Below are 22,659 nucleotides of genomic sequence, written 5' to 3' on the forward strand. Positions count from 1 at the left end.
GTGCTCTGTTACATGGATCTGGGTGTTGGCCGCCCTTGCTGACATTTGTCTCCAAACTGCTGGAGCTTCTAATTACCCAGCAACTCATCCCTTCCCCAGTCTACTTAAATACAGACATAAATTGGTGTGCCTAAACTTAGTTCAGCCGCTTCATACAGGATCTTTATAGAAGTTTGTGCTTACCTTAGCAGTTCCAAAGCAATACACTTGCTTCCTAGGGAGCCTTTCTTCTGTTTTGACAAGGGAGGAAGCATTAAGCGTTCTGTACTGACAAGAGTAAAGAGTGTCCCAGACTTGAGCTGGTTTTTAGTATGCTATAAGATAAAGGCCCGCCCTGGTGAAGCATCACACGATGCTTACTTACACTTCAGTGGTTTCTGTTCCCCTGCAGGTCAGCCAGCATCACTAACCTGTCTCTGGACCGCTCGGGGTCTCCCATGGTGCCTGCCTACGAGACGTCGGTCAGCCCCCAGGCCACTCGCACTCATATGAAGGCAGAGACCAGCGAGGATGAACGCAAAATCCTTCTGGTACCTTTCATGCTTCTCTTTGCCTTGTTTTGTGAAGACAGTGGAGTCTGCCTTCCTTATGTCATGCAGCAGGAGATTTTGCTGCCTTTTAAAGCTCTTCTCTAAGCACTCTTACCTGGACCTCTCCTCCAGGGGGAGCAGAGATGGAGAATATTGATGCTGCTTTGGACATTACTATCTTCCCGAAATAAATCAATAGTTTCATGGGGTTTTTCATACAAATGTTTTCAGTTTTGGTCTTGCTAAGTGTGGAGTTGGTGTATGGTGACTCTGTGTTAAACCTGTTGTGGTTGCAGCTGTGATGCAGTGACCTGTTTTTATATTTCTTCAAATTGAGATTTTCTCTTTCATAGGCCATGCAATCAGGAGCTTTAAATGGCTGCTTTGAAATAGTTACACTATGATGACTAAATTAAAGCCCCTTTTAGCTTATTGGGCCAAAACATAACTTGACCCTTCCCTTTGTTTGCAGAATAAGTAAAATATTTTGTATAAGGTTGTAATGATAACTTTTTAAAAGAAAAGTCAATGTGCAACAGTGTTCTGTGTAATCCTGTGATTGCTTCCCCCCAGAGGCAATGTTGTGGGTTGCAGTTACTGTATAAATTTCTAAACAGTAAAAAACTGTTTCTTTGAGGGAAGGAAAGGGAAGTGGTTCCAATGGAGATTGGATTTCCAAAGAAGTTGCTGAGAAGGGAAGGCAATGTTTTTCACACATCAGAAGATTCAAGATTGCGCCTCATTGCCACTTTAAGATCAGGCTCATTCTGTGCTACCAGGTTCTGCCTGCTGTCAGCAGTATGCATTCAAGTGTGCCTGAGGGTGTAGAAACACTAACTCTTGGTTATTTGCAAAACTCCTTTCCGAGTTGTTCTGTAAATGGTTAACCACCTGAGGGAGAAACATGTTTAAGGCACATCTTTATACCACTCTGCTTCATGCATGCATCCTAATGCAGGAAAAAGGAAATGCAAACCTCTGTGGATGCAACTTGAAGCAAAATGTTCAAGCAAAATGTTCGCGGTGCTCTTTGGCTTCACGTTATTTAATTTCTTGTCTGTTTACTTTCTTGAGGAAGAAGAGGACTGGTACTATTTTGTTTATGTAAGAGCAGAAGACAGTGTCAATTAATGAAGGATTTTCTATGCATTCCTACTGTTTGTTATACCCCTACTGTGTGGAGTTGACCCTATGTCAGGAGTTAATTTAAATCTTGACCTTGTCCGTTCAGAAGACTAATGAACTTTGTTCATGAAATAAAGATAGGGGAGGTTGTACATATATTGGGATAAAGCTTCTAGTTCACTTCAGTGAGCTAGAGGTCAAAATCCTTGAGTTAGTAGGATTTGCTTTGTTCTACCAATTTCTTCAGTTTACTGTACTCACCAGTTCAAGACAGCTGAACTGTGGAAACTCCAGTTGCATTAAATTGTGTGATCCTATCACGTTCTGATATTGATCCATTTGACTCCATACCTGGTATGGAAGGGGAGCTTCTGACATTGGTTTTAGGGTAATACCCAGGACAGCCACTGCTGGAGCTGAAAGCAGAAAGCCAGTCCAGTAATAAAAGTGGAGTATAACTCCTAGGCCTCAGGGTACCCTTTAGAAAGTGCAGTAATGTGAGTCTGAAAGTTAACTGGAAAGCTGAAACCAGTTAAAATTTAATTAAAGTTCTGTTACACAAAAATAGAACAAATGAGCCATTTGAGAAAGTGAGCTGCAGCATCTCTTCTCCAAACCTTTGGGTGGTGTGCTGCTTGGTCAAAATGATCCCAGATCCCAGTTTGCACCTGCAATAATGGCTTGTGCTGTCCTAAATGAGGGCACACACGGGAAGGTAGAAGTGGCTAGGTGCAGAGAGACAGATCAGTTTGGATGGAGTGCAGTCTACAGAAGAGTTGGCTCACATGTTTAGGAGGTTTCAAAATAAGTTCTAGGTATAGACTGAAGTGTTCTAAGTGGTGAGGGGAAGAGATTCACAGATTTAAAAATGGTTAATTGAATTGGGAGGGATACACAGTTTGTTTTTTTTCCTTAGTGCCAAAACTTACAGTGCCTAGAAAAGCTTCATAATGGACAGTACAAAACCAGATCCTCAATAACGGATAGTATCCTAGCAGTAGACATTGCTGTGTATTTGCTTTATATCTGGTCTTGATATTGGACTAATATGTTCACAATGCCTGGGTTGAGCACAGATAATATAGAAAAACCTTGCCAAGTATGATGTTCTCTATGTTTGCTTACACCTCCTGATTTTAATAATAGGGTGCAAGAGGGCAGTAGTGAGGGCATAAGTATTTTGCAGGCAGTACAAAATGTTGCCTCGTTAAAACCCCCTTAATCTCTAAGGGTACCCACTTTGGTTTTTTTATTGTTCTCAACTGGATATAAATGGAAGGAAATAAGGAGTTGATTTTATATCTGTTTGCTATTTCTGTTTGCACCTTTGCGTAGGTTATGCAGAATGGCTTAGATTCTGTGCCCATTTATGGAGGGCTTTTGATTTAGAAGCTGTTGTGAAGGCCTGGGTTGATGTCCTGGGAACCAGTGCTGAGATTAGGCTGTTAATTAACTTGCACATCTCCCTGTCCAGGACTCAGTCCAGCTGAAAGATCTGTGGAAGAAAATCTGCCATCATAACAGTGGTATGGAATTTCAAGACCATCGCTACTGGCTGCGGACACATCCCAACTGCATTGTGGGAAAAGAGCTGGTCAACTGGCTCATGAGAAACGGGCACATAACCACAAGGTAACCCTGATGCTTTAGGACAACAGGCATCCTCTGGCTGTATGAGAGGAGGTTGTGAGTTTGAGCTGATAGAGGGTATCTTGGGCTGCAGAGATAGGCCTCTTTGCAGGGAGATGAGAGAGAAAATTCAAATCTCCTCTTAATTGCCTACCAGAGCAGGTTGCATTCTGACTCCATGTGCCCCAAAACAATAGGGCACAGGAGGCTGTCTGGTTTGGAAACCAGTATGGGAGGTAGCTTATGGGACGGGTATCACTCACTTAGAGAACAGTGCATGTCAAAAAATGTGTTCACTGGTACTCCAAGAGCAAGTTTGCCTCTGAGATCAGAGATGACTCACCGTGTTTGATAGCTAAATTTTCAGTGGAGTTGGTAGATTTTTAACCATGTAGGTGAATATAAGCAATCCTGTGTATTTAATTATGTGAAAATGGGATGGTTCTTAAGTGTAGAGCAGGAGTCCTCCCTCAGCGATGATCAGTATACATAACTAAAGTTAACAATATTGGAGGAGCACAAACGACATGTCTTAATCATATGTTGGCTACCTCAGCTGAGTTCAGAGTACTGGTAGTCTCTTTGTTTAGCTCCATGCATGCATTGTGCTGCCTCACCACAGTATTGTAAATAGTGTCTGTGTAATCATGGGAATGGAATACTGACAGGTCAAATAGTGCACAGCAAATGACTCTTCCCTTTGTAGTGTGCTTGTATCATAAACTATATGTATTTAGAGCAAAACATAGAAAACCATCTCTATTCTTATACTTCCAGGGTCCAGGCCATTGCAATAGGACAGGCACTGGTTGATGGACGTTGGCTGGAATGTGTCAGCCATCATGATCAGCTCTTCAGAGATGAATATGCTCTTTACAGACCTTTGCAGGTAAAAGGAGTGGGAAAGCTGAAAGATAGAGTTCTTCTTGGATTTAGCTGTGGACTAGAATCTTTTCTAATCCTGTTCTCAACAACTGTAGTATGTTTTTAAAATCAGGTCTCCTGTACAGAAAATAGCTGGCCAGGCCTTTTTCCTTAGTGAGTTGAAGCCTGAGGAAGTTTCACTTGCCCAGAAAGCTTTGGGGCTGTCCTCTCTGGAGAAGGAGTTGTTACATGGGTGCTGCCTAAAGTGAAGGAAAGAGTCTTCAGTGCTGGGCCTCTCATGGTGGACATCTTCCACAGAGGCCTCAAGATAACACAGTCTGTGCTTGGGGCAGCTATGTTGTCATGTGCAGAATTTAGAATCTGTGAGCACATGCTGGTGATGGAGACAAAATGGTAATCTTCTGTTTCAAAATTCCTTTTTAAGAAAAACCCAAATGGATATGTTGTAAATATATTGTATTGGTAACCTTCTTCTGATCTCCAGTAATAAGGAATTCAGTACCTTAGCCATATGATCCAAGTTTGGGATGGGGTCTTTTTCTTGCCTCCAGAACAGGACTAGTTATGGGAGGGGAGGCAGGAATTAGCGACCAGAGATTCTGCCCTACTGTACTTCACTGGAATCAAACTTGCTGAGGGGTAAGAGCAGTCTGGCCTGAGAGATTGTATTGGGCTTTTTAGTTTGAACAAGATCTCTCTGTAGCCTCTCTTAACTGAGAGAGCATTCAGTTAAGAGCCTTTCATGTTCTTCAGCTTCTTACAATGAAGAATGGCTTAGCTGTCCCATGGGCTTCAGACAGAAAGCTTGCAGCCAATAGCGTTTGTCTTCCTCATGCATTTCAGTCATATGGACACGGTCATATGGCTTCTCTTGAAATTGCTCTGGGGTTCCTCTGATATCTCAGCTAGTCACTGCCTCAGTGTCCTGGTAAAAGCTTGCCCTTAACTACCAAGTCCTTATGCATCCGTATTTGTAAGCTGCTTATATTATATGTTTAAAGTCAATTCTTGTTCTCATCAGCTGAAAGCACTGTCTGATCTCAATTCTTCTGGACAAGAGTCTGGAGAAATGGTATTGTTGACTCAGTTGCTTGCTGCACTCATTGCAGTCAGGGGCATGATAATGATAACTTTGTTTTGAGGTAACTGTAGGCATCTGGAAGGCTGCTGGAAATTACTTAGGTAGTCTCCAGGTTCTCTGGCAATCTGGCCAGTCTTTGCTTTGACACAGTAGACCCAGCTAGAGCCCATCCTGGATTGAAACACTTGGGGCTACATTGGTCAGTTAAAGTATTGCTCCACTAACTTAGAATTAGGCTCCACCAAAAGCTGCATGTGTTGGTTTCTAACCAACACAAAGGGTAAGGCTGTCACCCACCTTGGCTGGAGACAGCAGGCTTTCAAAGCTGCTTAACTGGATATGATGACAGAAAATGTGCAGTATAATAAACTTGTCCTTTAGTGCCACTTAGTCACAATTTGTTTAGAAGCAGAGTGTAGGCAGAGACTAAGCAGCTGGGAATTGTAAAGAAGTACTCGTTTCTTGTTCCAAAGAGTTCCTACTTCATACCTATGGGGGTAACTTGGCTCAGCCTATTGAGAGTATCCTCTGATTTTTAAAATGCCTGACCTGCAGTTGTGGTAGGCTGCTTAATATTTCAGCAGAACTGCACTTTAGTAACTTTTTTCCCTTTGTTGTCTTCCAGAGCACAGAGTTCTCAGAAACCCCATCTCCAGACAGTGACTCTGTGAACTCTGTAGAGGGCCACTCCGAGCCATCCTGGTTCAAAGACATCAAGTTTGATGACAGTGACACAGAGCAGATTGCTGATGAAGGGGAAGACAACTCAGCCAGTAAGTTTCACCTGAGTCTTGTTCTCACTCTGCTTTCTCCCCTATTGTCCCCAGTCCTTCAAGACTTAGCAGTTTAACCATGTCTTGCTTTATTTGTGTGTGTTTCTGTGTGTGCGCTTGGGGCCATAAGGATCTAAGAAAGCTATAGCCTGTCTAGTCTTCCACTTTCTCACAATGGATACAGTATTTTGAATTTAGTGGAACTGGTAAAGCTTCATATTTCTAATGAAGGAGAAGCCTATAAATTGCTGCCTTCTGTTCCTCAGGCAGACTTCTGCTTGATTTGGGCCCTGTAGTAGTGCACTAAAGAATGTCCAGCATGTCAGCCACATTAAGACAAGATTAGAACTATGAAAATACTGTATTCCTGTATTATTGCACACTAGTCTTTATGTATTAAAGACAATTTTTCTCCTCTCTGGTACCCTCATAATACCCATTTGAACCCTTCTCCTCCCTGTATCTTCCCCCTCACCCAACACTAAAAGACTCCGCCAGCCCTAGCAAGCGCACTTCAGTCAGCAGCTTCCAGTCCACAATGGACAGTGATTCTGCCGCCTCCATCAGCCTCAACGTGGAGCTGGACAACGTGAACTTCCATATCAAGAAGCACTCCAAGTACCCACATGTGCCCCCTCACCCTGCCGACCAAAAAGGTACGAGGTAGTCACCAGCTGGAGTTGCACATGATGGAGAGCTGGCCCTAATATTACTGACTTATTTGGACACTGCTTACATAGCTGTCTTACAGAGGGGAAAATATGATATTTAACTGGCACTTGCTTGCAGTTTCAATGTGCCCACCTCTGAGGAGGCTCAATAGACTCTGCAGAGTGTGTAACTTCCCCTGTGACTTTCTCTTGGCCATTGAAGCAAAGTCTCTTTCCCATGCATAATAGGCATATCCACATATGTGTTCTGGATAACGGGTGAAAAAATAATCCACACGTAAACCAGTTTGATACCTGGTTGGAGTTCCAGTTGGAGTTGGAGTTCCAGTTCGAGATGGAACTTTAAAAAGCAAGCAAGAAATAAAACCCCAGAGAACAAAAGAACAAGATTAACTTGGAAGAGTTCTGTGCTGACTTAAAATTGTACCTTTATATGCTTACATTTTACTGAAGAATCTTACTGATAGGCAATAAGGCCTAACTTAATCCATATACATAGCATTTCTTCAAAAGAGGTCATCCACTTAAGTAGGAAGAAGTCAAATACTTGGTATTGAAGACTGCTTTTGAAAGGATTTTCCCCTAAAGAGGTACTAAACTGAAAGACTCTGTAAGTGACATCCTTATGGAAGAAATAATGTGCCTGCCTGTTGACAACTGCATTTTCTAAATGGCTCAAGGGCTGTCTGAAACTGGGGCTTGCCACTGGCTTCTGTCTAGTATATTTTAGTTGCTTTACATGCTGGGTAGTAGTTGATGTCTGTGCTCTGCTTCCTTACATAAGGCTACGTCAGCTTTCTAGACTTGTATCTTTGGCAGCTTCTAAGTAGTTTCTTAGTTATTGTTTCACCCTACCCTTTCAGTGTTCCTGAATTTAAAAGATGATCCAGTGTTAAATAATTTGTACTCCTAATTAATTCATTTGTCTATAAAGTCTTGCAGATCTCTTGTGTTGCTATGAATCAGAATGGAACAGCAGGCTTAATCTTGCATATAGATTGCATATTCTGAAACTGAAATAGTCTCTGAAGACAGTGAGGGAGGAAGTGGTCACAGCTGATTTTCCAAATGTTTTAGACATGTGGGGCAGAATGAGACAAATTAGGGGGGACATTTATCGATGCCTACTGTAGTCATCTTTTGTTATTTACTAAAAATATGCCTAGAAGGAAGAAAATCTAATTGCTTATTTTCCCCCAAAGAGAAAGGCAGAAGAGTTTAAAAAGTTTGACTTAATGTCAGATGATCCAAAATTGGGAGTGGGTTGTGGGCATTATTGACACCAGCTCATTATTGGTTCCTTTCAGTTTGTTTCCATCTGGTGCCCTAGTCCAATGAAAAGCTAATGCATCTACAGGGAAGGAAAGCTGAGGAGAGGGAGATATATCAATGAATTCCTTTTAGGAAGGAGGGGTGCTGCATTAAGTGAGCTTAAAACAGGCCCAGGTGTGCTGCAGTATCCAATGAATTGACAGTTGTAGCAGGTTCATTTTTACTGATGTGTAATGGCAGTGAAGCAGGTACTAGTCAGTTTGGCTCTGCCAAGTGTTAAAGGACTTGTAGAGTGTTCGTCTGATTTCAGACATAGTTCACTTTTTGTCTCCTTATACAAGGAGCAGTACATTATGAAGGGGAAATGTAAGAGCCTTTCCCTCTTGGAAACTGTTGACCAAATCAAGGCTGCTCAGAGCCAGGACTCTTGTGAGTTCTTGTGAGAAAGTTTTTAATGGTGGAGAGCTCAGAGAAGATCAGTGGAAAAGGCAAGTGGTGAGTGGACTGAAAGGAAAAAGACTTCTGCTTTTGAATTATGTATGCTGGCAGCACTCTGATATCTTTGGTGAATTTCTGCTGGTATTTGGTATATGTTCCTGAAACACGTGGTCCCTTAACCAGGTTATTCTGTAGGAGTGTAATTGGTAGTAGAAAACTGGTAACAATTTCTTCCAAGAGAATGGATTTCCCTTGAGGGGATAGTACCAGTAATAAGCCCAGAACTGGGATAGAGTGGAATTGTCATGGAAGTGCACCATGGATAGGTAGGTATCCTGCAGCTTCTTGAAAAATCTGTATCTGCAAATACAGAGAAGTTAGTGTACCTCTTTTATTTTGTTTGTGTTTATAATTCCTGACATGAGACTCTCTAGAGAAAGGACCTAACCAGGGAGCAACGAGTTAAAATGAGTGACAATATCTTGAATGGCAAGAAACACTTCTTGGCAATAAACAGAGTGAAACTTTGTGGGTAGCAAGGAGGAGCAAAACCCTGCAATGAATGCTGCAGTGCCTAGGGTAGTGAAATACATGACTCTGAAAACTTCGTTCTGTAAATATGAAAGTTGGAGACTTTATATAATACAGTTAATATTAAGATTTTCACCTTGTTTTTCTGATTATCCTAGCTATATATTCAGGAAGAGATGCTATGATTCTAAGATGCTAGAATATCACAATTAGACAGCCAAAACTGGATAGTTAAGCATTTGTATAAAATGGGTGTTATTTTAAGAACAGAGTTCTGTAGTTAATCAGTGACATGAGATATTTGCCTCTGTCACATCAGGAGCTTCCCTATGACTGTTATGGACACACTTAGTGTGATTGTGTTGGAGTTGTCTCTTGTCCTTAGACCGAATGACATTGACTTGACTTTTTTCGAAATAATGATGTGAAACTGAAGATCCCACCTTCCTCTTGAAACTTGTAATTTAGTTTCCTTAGGGCTGTGTAAATTCCAGTAATTTCATTATGGGGAGGACTGACAATAGAAAACATCAAGTGCTAGAAGTTCAGGTCAGCTTTGATCTGAGCAGTTCATGGGTTTCTGCAATGATTAAGGGATATGCAATTTCCCAGAGTCACAGAGGTCAGCTGCTTTGAACCAAGGGTGGGTGATGTATCCACCAGCTGTGGTTTGCATATACCCTAATGGCAGAACTGCTTGTGGTGTTGTAGGCTGACTAATGTCTGGTGTGTTTCCATGAAATTTGGGTGACTCCAAGTTAGCTGAGAATAGTGACTCATTTATACTATCATCTATGTCTAAAGACATAATATGTATCAGAAGGGGAAACAGAATATTTTCTGCTTTTATATTGGGAGATTACTTGATGAATTTTATATTGGGGGGGGGGGGGGGAGTTAGTTGCTGGTTTTGAAGATATACAGCCTAGCTAGCAAAATTTTATTTTACAGACATCATTCCAGACAGATATCCTTGAGCATGGTGCCAGGTATTTTGAGTAGTTTTTGATGCCTGCAAGTAGTCTGGATGGGGAAAGAGAAGATAATTTGAGTAATCATATGCAGCTCCTTTTTAGCATTACTTACCAAGTCTTAGTGTGGTGTTGCCAGGAGCCTTTGTGGTTCTTCCTTTGAGAACGTGCCTGAGTTTTCAGGTTATAAAACAAGCTACAGGAACATTTCCCCATCCTCCTTCCTCATTTTGTGGAGCATGATGCATGTAGGGATGATGTGAGGTAAGAAATGTGCATTAGCCACTCTAAAGCATCTCAGACTCACACTCATGAGTGTGTTATCTGTGTGGGCTAAGAAGAGTTAGGGTATCTTACCTTGTCAGGAACTTTCCCTGGGAACCAATCAGGAGTGAAGTTACGGGAGTTGAAGCTGTATTGAAAAGAATAATTGACTGGCTTGTAAGAGACCTTAAAGATCATCTAGATGAAAGAACCTAGATTATTCCAAATCTAGAAGTGGCTTGGAGGTGCTGCCTGTGTCTTTGTTCAGAGCATAACTAAGGTTGGGTTTCAGCTGGAGATAATTTGTGCTTTTGCTGTGCCAGTCAGGGGTCTGCCAGACCTAATGTGCTTTTGCTGTGCCAGTCAGGCAGGGGTCTGCCAGACCTAATTTAAGTGTGGTTACAGTAAGAGCTGATGCACTGAGGCGGTTGCTAGATGGAGAGGGATGAAGGTGCTAGTATACATGCTCTTGTGTAGGTAGAGCATGACATGACTTTTCCAGATAGTCAGTGAGTGAATGAATGCTGAGGGTGAGCCAGCTTTTATCAGGCAATAGTTTATTGTAATGCTGAACTCCTAAACTAAGCAAGAGATGAAAGGAATCTTAAATAAGCAGGAATCTACAAAGGAGGCTTGTAACTTCTTTTTGGTAACTTATCCTGTATTGAGTATCTATTTGCAAACAAGTTCAGATATTTAAAATGATGACATGAAAGGGGTCTCCTGAGTGCTGCTGCTCAGAGCCTTGTGATTGTTTATTTTCTGTCAGCTTTCTGTTGCTTTCTGTTGGTGTCTGAAAGCAGCCTGGCTCTGTTCTGTTTGTGATGGGTCTGGAGTGTCGTCAGGAAATATGATGAAGAATTGGCTGTGGGCTTCAGGTAATTGTGCTGTATGAGAAACCTTGTTTTCTCATTGTAGAATCCCTTTTTGTATAAGTAAGGAGCCAGCTAAAGGCACAACAAGATAATGGCTTGTGGAAAAAACAAGCTTTTTGTACCCAGTCAGCATGAAAGGTCAAGATCTAGTAAACTAAATGAGGATAGTAGATGGAGCTTCATCCTATATCACAGATATCACAGAATGTTCTGAGTTGGAAGAGACCTATGAAATTCAACTTGTTAAGTGAATGGCCCATACAGGGATTGAATCCACAACCTTGGCATTATTAGCACCAGGCTCTAATTGTATTTCCCACGTGTAAAGTGATCCATCTCTTGCTCTGCTTTGTTTCTGGGAGTCCATCTCTGTCAGTATGGATTCCTCAAAACACTTTGAGCTGTTCTAGACTAGAGACTCAGCTCTTGAAAGGCAGACTGTCTTCTTTTTCTTGCATTGTATAAGATAAACCTTATGGCTGGTCTCTCCCTCAGTCTGAGATGATTCAATAGAGTGGGTGACCAAAATGGTTTCTGAAGCTGCATTTTTAGACCTGAGTGAGGAGGCTATTCCCATGGTATCTGATCATATATTAACACATTTGTATTCAGGTCTAGAAGAGGGTGGTCTGTGTCAGTTGGAAAAGTGCACTCTTAGTTCAGTCTTTGCTCATGTCTACTTTGTTTGTTTTGTTTCTTACATTAGTAAGCGTTATTTTCTTGTCATTGTAGAATTTTTTGTTAGAACAAGAATGAGAGGATATTATTCTTGTCTTAACCACTCACCAAGCTGTTGCTAAATTGGTGACTAAACATTTAGATGAGTAATGCTGCTGCTTCTGGTGTGGGCGTGTACATTGTAATTATATGGGCACACCAGTGTAACCTGTCTTTTTTTTCTTCTTTTGTCTCCACCTATATCCCTCTTCTCTCTTCTTTCAGAGTACTTGAATCCTGAAAACGGAGGGCAGCAGATGTTCTCTATAAGTGACGCTTTTATTAAAGGTAAGGAAAAACTTCAAATGCTGCTGTTGTGTGTTTTTTAATATAATGATGGAAATTCCTTAATACTCCTTTAACAGAGCACTGACCCTTTCAAAATATTTACTTGACAGTAAATCTGAAGTTATTTGTGGCAAAACTGATGTATAAACAATACTTAGACTTTTTTGAATGTGCTTTCAAGCTTAAATTTCTTTCACTTCTCAGACTCCTGCATTCAAAAACTCAAATAAAAGCTTTTACTTTTTTAAAAAAATGAGTGTAAGTGGCAAATCTGTTCACAGTTTCTCCACCAATAAATTTATGTAACTTATTTTTAACTTCCTGTGCAAGCAAAAGATGTGATACAATTAACTGCACTGCTTCTAAAGAGTAGCTTAAAGCTTCTTCTCTTAAATTTTTCTGGGTTTCTTGTCATCACCACCATCATCACTACTTCTGAAATGAAGGGCCATTACATGCATTTATGAGTTTTTAAACCCACATGCTCTCCTGTATCATGGCTAGATGCACTTGTGGGCTTTTTTTTACTTCTGAGTTAATGCTATTGATTTTGGTGCACTCGTAAGAGGAGGAAATAAGGGAGAAACCCCAATGTCTGTCTAGCTTGAAAAAGAAAGTCTTGGATTAAACTGATGTTTAGTTTTTAACTGATCTTTTGCAGAAGGAAGGGGGAAATCAATGTAGCTTCTATTAGTCTTCTTTACAGCTAATTTTGTGTGTGGAGCATCTGGAGGAAGTTAATTGTTTTTTAAGAGTCTTTTTCTTCAGTAGTCCTCCTTGTATTACTATTGTCTAAAGATTTTGCTTGACACTGAGGAGTTTTAAGCTTGAACTCTGAAGGCTTACATAGTTGCTTGATGAACATTTATACACTGCTAGTATAAATGACATATAATATAGTCAGCCATTATGTCAATGTGGAAGTTTATAATTTGCCTCTATAATATCGTAATAACCATGCAGGAAATAACCTAGTAACTCTTTCAAAGCGCAGACTGTGCTGAACCTCTAATTTTGGTACTGTAAAATAGGGAACACGTCTAAGAAGTTATTACACAATATAGTGATTGAAAGTGTCAGTCCCCCTCAAACGGAGGACCATGACATCTGCCTTAAATGCAGTATTTCAGGAGGCATATTAGGCTAGACTTATGTGTTAGTAAATTCTTTCCTTTTCAAAGCAGCCTTTGAGAAAGCATTCAACTGTGACCTTACATTAACAAGGTTTGTTTGTCTCTTGCAGAGTCATTATTCAACAGGAGGGTGGAGGAGAAGTCCAAAGAACTCTTATTCACACCCCTAGGCTGGCACCACAGCAATCTGGATCTGCTGAGAGAAGAGAATGGGGAGAAACAAGCCATGGAAAGGCTGCTGTAAGAAACATATAGAAAAAGGAATTTCCATATCTTGAGTAACAATTTCTGAAACCCCTCTATTCCACCAACTTTCAGTGGGACTTGAGCTACAAGGAACTAATTTGCATTAAGAATGCAGAATTTTTACAGTATATTTTGGGTTGTTTTTTTCATCTTGTGATGTTTATATATTGAGTACAGGACCAGAGCTGACTGTAGAACATTCTAGGTAACTGTTCCTTCTGAGGATTTCTGCATTGTAAATACTAAGAAATTTACTTCTGAAATGTGACTTCAGCTAATCATTGCACTGTATGTTTATATTTTTTCTAAATGAGAAATCAATTTATTTTGCCTTTTTTGTAGGTCTGCCAATCACAACCACATGATGGCACTGCTTCAGCAACTTCTATACAATGAGTCCCTGTCACTGTCCTGGAGAGATATCATTGTCCCTGTGGTCTGCCAGGTAGTTCAAACGGTACGGCCAGATGTCAAGAAGAGAGATGATGACATGGATATCCGCCAGTTTGTCCATATCAAAAAAGTAAGTTTCAAGCAGTGGATGTAGGGAAACAAAAGGGTGCAGCTGTTTGCAGTACCCCTTGTTTGAAGAGAATAGTCCCCTTTCCACTGCCCCCAACATGTTCAGTTCTGTAATTGGTCAACTTGGCCTTTGAATAAGGTGAGGTTCTAGAAAAAGTTGCACAGAGGGCACTTGGCATGCTGTGAAAAGTGCTTTATTGCCCTGGGGCTGACCTCTTCTTCCAGGCTGTGGGCTGCAGAAGGTAGCAAAGAGTAACACCTCTGTAATGACTTGGTTCATTTTGGGTTTCTGCGTGTTTTGGGCTTGAATTGGAGATACAACAATGCTGGATAAGTAGCTTGTAGGACATGGTGCAGCAATCTGTTGCCATTATGGAGGATTCAACTCCCAAGCCAAGTACAATGACTTTCTTCAAGAGGAAAACTTAATTGTCATGGAGTGGTGTATCCAGTTCTGCCAGATGGCCCAGTGTTGACACTGTTAAACTGTAAGTCTGGAGTTCTGGTATGTAAACTTCCTTCTGAGAGTCTGATGTGAAAATAACATCCAAGGAGTTAGTGTGACCAAGGACTGAAGATTTGGGCTCAGTTCTCTTTGGCTAAATTCACCTCAGCAGTACTCTTGTTTGAAAGCCATATGAGATTTGAGGAGAACCTTATGATTCTGGTGGTAGAGTGGCATCTCTTCAGGCAGTACCACTGGTTCCTGCTTCTCCTGAAACTCCAGTTCAAAGAGCAGTTGTTCAGAGGTGAAAGCTCTTCATAGCTGTCTGCTATTTTCACATGCTGTAATATAAATGTCCCCTGAAACATGTTATTCAGAAAGCTGTTTCATGCTGTTTATTATGCCTGGGGTTGCCTGTGACTGCGGGCACACCAGTCAACTGTTTGATGTGCTCAGTTGGTAGGTAGAGGGGTTTTTGATTTTCTTTCTTTATTTTATATTTTTTTCCTCCCTTTCCTTACAGTTTGTTGGTTGTTATTAGAAATGGCATGTGCAAAGGTGTATGCTCCTCATGACCTGTCAAAATTAGGTTCCTTTGTCATCTGCTGGAGTATACTGGTTTAACAAATAAGCATCTCTTGGGAGGGGTGTAGAAATTCTAGAACTCGGTATTTGTTTTCATGTTTCCCAGGCTTTAAAGGGAAAGACTTAGGTGTCCAGCATAACTGTATCTGATCTTTCATCTGATAATTGAGGGTGTAGCTGAAGTTTGTACATCACCTACAATAGGTATTCTGTGTGTTAACTTTACTACACTACAAGATGTGGGAGTGTATGACAGTTCTAAAAATGTTCTTTGCTTTGCTAGATTCCTGGTGGAAAGAAATTTGACTCCACAGTGGTGAATGGATTTGTTTGCACTAAGAATGTTGCACACAAAAAGGTAATGCAGCTTGATTAATCTTACTGTAGTGCATGTGGTGGAAACAAGGGTGCTCTGACTTGCTTTTTGCATCAGGAAGCTTCTCTCACCACATAGGAGGTTTGTGAGCTTTCTCTCCTTCGAGCCCCCAAACAAGAATGGCTTTAAAGCATTTCTTTTCCAAGCTGTTTTGTTTTCTTGCCCAGAGATTTTGGAGAAGAAACTCTCGTCATGCATGTGTAGAAAAACATCCTTTCCACTCTACATGAGGGGTCTAATAATTTCTACCACAACATGAGGCATCTAATAATTATCCCAACTTTTAGCCAGAAAAAGGCATTTGTGGTTGTGACTTAGAATAGTTTAGTAGAATAGATCTTTAATGCAGGAGGGCAAGATCGAAGTGAACTGCATGAATCAATTGTATCAAGACTTTGGAGCTCTTAGCAGTGACTGGAAATCCTCTGTAGCATTGCCTGCTTATGGACAATACCTGTGGAATTCCAACAACTGGGTGTAACAAGTTCAGGAGAAGGGAGAATGTGTAGCTGGGTCTGCAGGGGATGGTAGCTGAGACACTTTTAAGGGAGATGGGATAACAGGGACCAATCATAGAAAATCTGTCTCTTTTTCTTGTGTACTTCTTTCTCTCCAGGTGTTTGTATTTTTGTTAACTATTTTTGTGTCTTTTTTAGATGAACTCTTGCTTAAAAAATCCCAGAATTCTGCTGCTAAAATGCTCAATTGAGTACCTCTATCGAGAAGAAACAAAGTTTACCTGCATAGAGCCTATAGTACTTCAGGTGAGAGTATACTTTTGTTCTTGGTTAAAATAACCCCAACAAAATCATAATCAGTGCAATTTTTTTCAGTATATGAGGTGGAATTGAATGAGTGAGATTGCATAGAAGAAAGAGAACTTTCCTCTTCTAATAAGCTAGCTAAGACAAGCTGCTGTAGTAAATACAGAACAAACCTGTAGCCTTGACTGAGGGTTTTTGTCCTCAAGTTACGTGTCCTGGGAACATGAGTTTTTGATTCTCACAATGCAGCATTTTAGAAAACTTTTGTTTTTATTGAGACCTTCTTAACTGGATGTTCCTTATACAGTATTAGAGCTAGATAAAGTTTAGGTGTGTGAAGAAATATTTGAAAAGTTAGTGTAGATGAGGGTTAGGTCACACCCATGTTATTTTTTGTCAGGCTTGAAAAAATGGAACAACCACCAATCTAATGGAGTGATGAACTAGAATATGTCACTTTGGAACAGGTGCCCTGCCCCTGTGGGCAGGAATGTGCCTTAAATATGGAAGCACTGAAGTACATAGACCTTTTCTTTATGAAATGCTTATAAAATATTACTGATAAACTAGTGCTGTGCTGTGGGGGTGGGAAAATGTTCACAATGGACTACTGATGGTGTTTTCTGGATAGCTGTTTTCCCTGTTTTATAGGAAAGGAAGGATAAATGAAGTGAAAAGTAATATTAAGCATTAAAGTGAGTTGATTTTCCCGATGGATTTGCAGTAGTTCACTGCTATACTTTGTTCCTGTCTGCAGGAAAGGGAATTCTTGAAGAACTATGTACAGCGGATAGTTGATGTCCAGCCCAATTTGGTCCTTGTTGAGAAGACTGTGTCCAGAATTGCCCAGGACATGCTCTTAGAGCATGGTATCACTCTGGTCATCAATGTCAAGCCGGTGAGCATTTCTGATCAGTTAGACTCAGCCTTGTGGTAGATTTCTAATGACGCCTGGTAGCAAACTCCCTGGAGAAGGCAAAGGGTTGTCTTGTTTTCTTTTGTAACCAAGGTAAGACAGGCAAATCTGGAGAGTTACTTTTTTCTTCAGCCTTTCACAGTTACTGTGCTGTATCCTTGTTTGATGGGTCCTTGTACCCTGGTTTAGTTCTAGCTGACTTTGATACCCATTTATAGCAAAGCACAGGTGTGGGTCCTCAGCTATTGCCAGAGAGCCACTGTCCCTGTGAGGCAAAGTACAGACAGCCAAACAGAGAGTAGCTGTGGGAGTTGGTTGAGCTCCTGGCAGAGCCAGAATTATGCTGACTGCATTGCACCTCCTGGAGGTATCTGGATCTAGTCAAGTGAGAAGTTCTAGGCAGGGTACAATCTCACCAGAAATATTTACTCAACTGTAAATTCTAAGATTCTTGTATATTGTGGATGTCTGTTTGTGGGTTTAACTGAGAGTTTGCATCTCAGTGAGAGGTTTTGTAGATTACACTGGTGATTTTTGATTTGTTAAGAGCAAGATAAGGATGCCAGTGTCCTCTTTGCATTGTAGATTCTTAGTGTTCTTTCTGTTTTTCCAGCAAGTGTTAGACCGGGTAAGTCGGATGACCCAGGGAGACTTAGTGATGTCAATGGATCAACTGTTGACCAAACCACAGTTGGGGACCTGTCATAAATTTTATATGCAAGTTTTTCAGTTGCCCAATGGTGAGTAAAGCTTGATGTGCCTTAACCTATATGTGTGAAAACATGAATGCCTTGCTCTTTTTTAAATAGATCTGAACTGTTGGCTTCCTTGTGTGGTCATCTATCATCCTACTTATTTTATTTCTGTTACTTCTGGGAACTACAGTGAACTGTGTAAAGAAAAGCATGATCATACTAAGAAAAGACACTCTATAGATTTTAATTAGACTGATTTCTTTCTTTCAAACTCTTTTCTTCTCTTCCCACATACTGTAGTTTGTCTAGTCCAACTTCCTGTTCAAAACAAGGAGGATTAATTTCAATGCAGTATCAGATTTCTTAGGGTTCTGTCAGCCAGCTCTTGAAAATACTGCAGAGCAGAGATTTTGTAGCCTGTCTGGTCACCATCCTCACTGTAAAGACTTTTTCTGCATTGAAATAAGAGAGTCCTAGAACAGCCTGTGTTGGAAGGGACTTCAAAAGATCATCCGGTCCTGCTTTAACAAATCCAATCAAAAAATTTGCCTTGTTGCAGGTTGCACACACTTCCCCGTGTCCAGTCATTGTGCACCTTTAAGAAAGGTTTCTTTTTCTCTGTAACTCCTCTAGGCAGTGGGTGTCTCCAGAGGAAGGAAGAAATGCTGCTTGACAGGTTACCAGTGGTGCTGGCACACATAAATGCTGTGGATGCAGATCTTTGTAGAGATGTAGTCTTTGCAGCTCTTCATAGAATCATAAAAAAGTTTGAGTTGGAAGGGGCCTTAAAAATCATTTAGTTCTAACTTGTCTGCCATGGCAGGAACTAGACTTTGCACTAGACCAAGTTGCTTCTAGTTCCATCAAATCTGTCCTTGAACACTTTCCTTGACACTTCCTCATTGTCCCTTCCAGCCTTTAAATTGCCCTCAGAATGTCATAGGCTTTTGACTTGTAAGGATGAGCAAATGTGCCTGGGAGAGAAGTGATTGTTTTGCCCACTGGTGCAGAGTCTACAGTGATCATAGAATACTCTGTTTAGGTCAGGGCCCAAACAGCCGTCTGGCCTTCACTTTGACTTTATGATGGCTTGTTTTTTAAAACAGCAGAAGATTTATAGCCAATGCTTTCTTTTCTTGCTAAAATAAGTTATTTCAGTACAGTAATGTGAATTTCTGCAGCTACCAGTGTTACTTGCTCTTAGTCTCCTTTACAGTCTCTTGGGTATGTGAGGTATCTAAAAGCAGATTAACTGTAGCTGTCATCCTAACTCCCATGTTTTACTTCTAGATCAGACAAAACCCCTGATGTTCTTTGAAGGGTGCCCCCAGCACTTGGGTTGCACTATCAAGTTGTGTGGTGCTGCAGAGTATGAGCTGGCTCGTGTGAAGGAGATTCTGATCTTCATGGTCTGTGTGGCTTATCATTCCCAGCTGGAAATCTCATTTCTTATGGATGAGTTTGCCATGCCCCCTACTCTCACCAAAAACACTTCCTTTCACTCCCTTATTGAGGAGCCAGGAGATGAAAATGAACAACAGAACCTCTTCAATGGTGAGGACTTCAGCACAGCAGTCAAAGACATCGAGCTACCCTCTGAAAAGCTGCCTGTAATCTCTGAATCAGTGTCCTCTGATGAGGTCAGTTTGCCTGAACCAAGAGGTGTATTTGACAGAGGTGACCAAGAGAACAGTCAGCTGGAAACGGTGTCCTCCAAGCAGCAAGAACCCCACAAAGTGGAGTCCCCATTTGCAGTGTTCAGCTCTGTACCTCATGCAATACCTGAAACATCCCCACTGCCCCTCCATGGCATGGACCAGCACTTGGCCACTCTGGATAACCAGCTTCAACAGGCAGATGATTTGCAGGAATCCAAGAGTCAGATGAGAGTCTTCAGGGACCCTCTCCAGGATGATACTGGTTTATATGTCACGGAAGAAGTAACTTCATCTGAGGATCGTCTCAAAACTTACTCTGCAGCATTTAAGCAGGAGCTGAAAGATGTCATTCTCTGCATTTCTCCAGTACTGATGTTCCGTGAACCATTTCTTTTGACTGAAAAAGGCATGAGATGCCCTGCCCGGGAATACTTTCCCGAGCAAGTTTATTGGTCTCCTCTCCTCAATAAGGAGTACAAGGAGTTGGAGAGCAGAAGGAAGAAGCAATTGTTGCGGGATCTTTCTGGACTGCAAGGGAGGAATGGGAGTATCCAAGCCAAGGCTATCCAAATCTTACCTTCTCACGAGTTGGTTAATACTAGAATAGCAGAACATCTACGTGATAGCCAGAGCTTAGCCAGAATGCTGGCTGACTATCGGGCCAGAGGAGGGAGGATACTACAGAAAAGCATAGATCCTTTTGCCCAAAATAAGGATTTGTCTAGTGTCCCTACTGGAAAAACTGGGAGCAGAACTGAAGAGGAGGAGAAGGGACTGGCTCAGTGTGAATCCTCGTGGTCTCATAAGGTAAGATAGAGTTGTGCTGCTCAAAACTCAAGTTACATCAGTTTCTCATGGTATACAGAAGGTGTAGGGTCTCCTGTTAAACCAGAGGGGATGTTTTTTGTCTGTTTCTTTCTGTTTGATTATGGTTCATTTGGTTTTGTTTTGGTTTTTTGACTGGGTCATAACTCCATTTTAGGTTGTGGTGTTCTGCAATCATTCAGAACAAGAGATTGCAAAATTTCTCTGAGAAGTGCCCAAAGTCAGCCCAGAATCAGTTTTGCCTGTTTGACTGGGCTGTACCTAACTGATTTCTGAAAACAAGTCCATCAAGAGGGAACAAACCTGAAGAAGTTTCTTAAACTCAGCTTTCTTGCTCCTTATGTTTGGTTATTTGTAGAAATGTACTTTCATTTTCAGAGGGCTTAATGTCGTGGAAACAGTGGTAGGCTGTAATTACATTAAAGTACTTGATTGATTGTAAAAGTTTAGGTGGTCTGAAGAAAAGTGAGAATCGCATAATGGAGGACAGGAAATCTTTGAAATTTCAAAGCAAGGGAGTATGTGTTTGTAATAAAAATATTTAAAATTTTGGTAAACTACCATGAAAGTAACTAACTTGTATCTGAGCAAAAGGATCTTGGGACTTTCTCGAATTGTGAGCTGTTTAGGAAAAAGGTCAGTGAACAAGAGTAACAGAACTGATCTATGGAAACAGTCAAACATTTTGGTCCCTGAGCCAATCAACCCTTGTGTTCATGAGCAGAAGTCACTTTTTAATTGGTACTTAAATGTAGATCTCTGTAGCTTCACAGGCCATAATCTTACAAACTGTAAGAGTAGCCCTTGCTCTGGATCAGACTGGTTGATGCTGTTTTAAATTGATTCAGTGATCAAAGAAAAGCATTTGGTAACATTGTAGTTTTGTAGGGCGTGGAAGGGGAAACAGCTCCCTTCCATGAGCAGCATGGTACATCTCTTCCCAGAGAACAGAAAGATGGAAATCTTTCTGTAGCCTGAATGAGTAACTGAAGTACAATATATTGGCAGAATTTTGAGTCCATGATGTCCTTCATCATACAGTAATTTAGAGACTCTTTATGTTTGTCATGGGGCTTTTGTTGTTTTTTGTTCCTCTTGGTTTCATTTCCACAGAAACACATGCATATTCGTTGGTTTCGTTATGCATGTGAGTTAAGTTGTTCTAAAAATGGCAGTCTGCAATTATACATAGTACATGTTTACCTAAGGCTGGCAGATAATGCCAAGTTAATCTGTACAAAAGGAGAAAGCAGAGATTTGTCTTTGAATAAAATTACTAGAACAGAATTTTGTCAACAGAAGTTGTGTGTGAGTGGAGGTGTCTGTAACCAGTGAATGAGTTGTTTTCTCTCTACCTAGGTGGATTGCCTGAGTCCAGTAAACCATCAGAGGCTCTGTGTTCTCTTCAGCAGCTCTTCTGCTCAGTCCAGCAATGCTCCAAGTGCCTGTGTTAGCCCCTGGTATAAAAACTACTCCTCTACAGCTTGGATAGTTGCTATTCTTTCCTTCTCAAAGTCAGAGTCAGTGCCTGCTTCATAGAAGTATTTTTTTGAGGACTCCTTGGTAGGTTGTGCCCATCCTGTAGCAGGAACTTTTGCCAAAAGACTTTTGTCATGTATGGTTAGGTGCATCTACAGCAGTATTGCACAACCTCTGTAATACCCAAGGCATGAATGAGAAAGCCCAGCCTGAAACCAAATGCTTTAGTTGGTGTTTCACTGCAGAGTAATGTCTCTGTGTGGGGAGCACTGCAGGCAGACTTGTGGGGGACAGTTAGTGTAAATGAACACAGGACAATGTCCAAGCCCAAAAATGAGCCTTGTAAGAATCTTGGAATACTTGCAGATTGTATTGTCCAGCAGTGGCATTGGAATATATTGCTATCTTTCTCATACTGTAGTCATCAGCTTTATTTCCAGCTTAGGGGGCTGTAATTTGCTAATTGTGTGCAATTTATGACACATTCTTATCTCTACTAAACAGGTGTTTAATCATTAGCTTAGGTGATTTTAACTTACTTAATCATTTAACTAACTTAATCATTTAACTTAGGTGAAAATAAAGAGATGACCCTCTTACAGGGAAAGGTATAAAGTTCCTGTTAAAGCTTAGAAATGAACCAAAGAACATGGTGATATGCTCACTAAGCAGCAACGAGAGGATGTAAGTTAGTGATGTTAGGGACATCTGAATTATGGCACTTAAACTGACAGACGATTTAAATGGCTTGGTCACCTCAGGTTCTGGGGAAACTAAAGTTGCTATTAAATATTCTAGAAGAACAAAGATTTCTTGAGGCTTTTTTAATGTTCTGGATGTACCCTTTTTGTAGCTGTTTAAACATTAGCGCTTGAAGCTTAAAGCTGTTTAGACTTCTGTGCCTAGAGACTTTTGAAAATAATCTTCAGAAGTGCAGTTGAATTGTATTGGACCTTTAAATGTCG

At 41.0% G+C, this 22,659-nt stretch overlaps 1 protein-coding gene across 7 annotated transcripts in view; it reads left to right on the plus strand.

Moving 5' to 3' along the window:
• Positions 1-22,659, plus strand: part of PIKFYVE (phosphoinositide kinase, FYVE-type zinc finger containing) — a gene marked incomplete at its 3' end in the record, with an annotated part of 64,089 nt that overhangs the window by 19,170 nt on the left and 22,260 nt on the right. For 5 of the 7 annotated variants that reach the window (XM_083865405.1, XM_083865404.1, XM_083865403.1 and 2 more), the window contains 14 exons: positions 392-530; positions 3,130-3,287; positions 4,062-4,173; positions 5,876-6,023; positions 6,512-6,679; positions 11,988-12,050; positions 13,294-13,423; positions 13,772-13,952; positions 15,265-15,339; positions 16,014-16,121; positions 16,879-17,019; positions 17,651-17,777; positions 19,023-20,197; positions 21,575-21,675. In XM_083865405.1, the coding sequence (XP_083721531.1) occupies positions 392-530; positions 3,130-3,287; positions 4,062-4,173; positions 5,876-6,023; positions 6,512-6,679; positions 11,988-12,050; positions 13,294-13,423; positions 13,772-13,952; positions 15,265-15,339; positions 16,014-16,121; positions 16,879-17,019; positions 17,651-17,777; positions 19,023-20,197; positions 21,575-21,675 (2,826 nt within the window). Of the gene's footprint in view, positions 1-391; positions 531-3,129; positions 3,288-4,061; positions 4,174-5,875; positions 6,024-6,511; positions 6,691-11,987; positions 12,051-13,293; positions 13,424-13,771; positions 13,953-15,264; positions 15,340-16,013; positions 16,122-16,878; positions 17,020-17,650; positions 17,778-19,022; positions 20,198-21,574; positions 21,676-22,659 lie in introns of those variants that run through there. The other 2 variants (XM_083865406.1, XM_083865409.1) reach the window with 2 other exon arrangements.

This window comes from Zosterops lateralis (genome assembly GCF_965231275.1).
Source record: "Zosterops lateralis genome assembly, chromosome: 7".
In the NCBI taxonomy this organism is placed as follows: Eukaryota; Metazoa; Chordata; class Aves; order Passeriformes; family Zosteropidae; genus Zosterops; species Zosterops lateralis.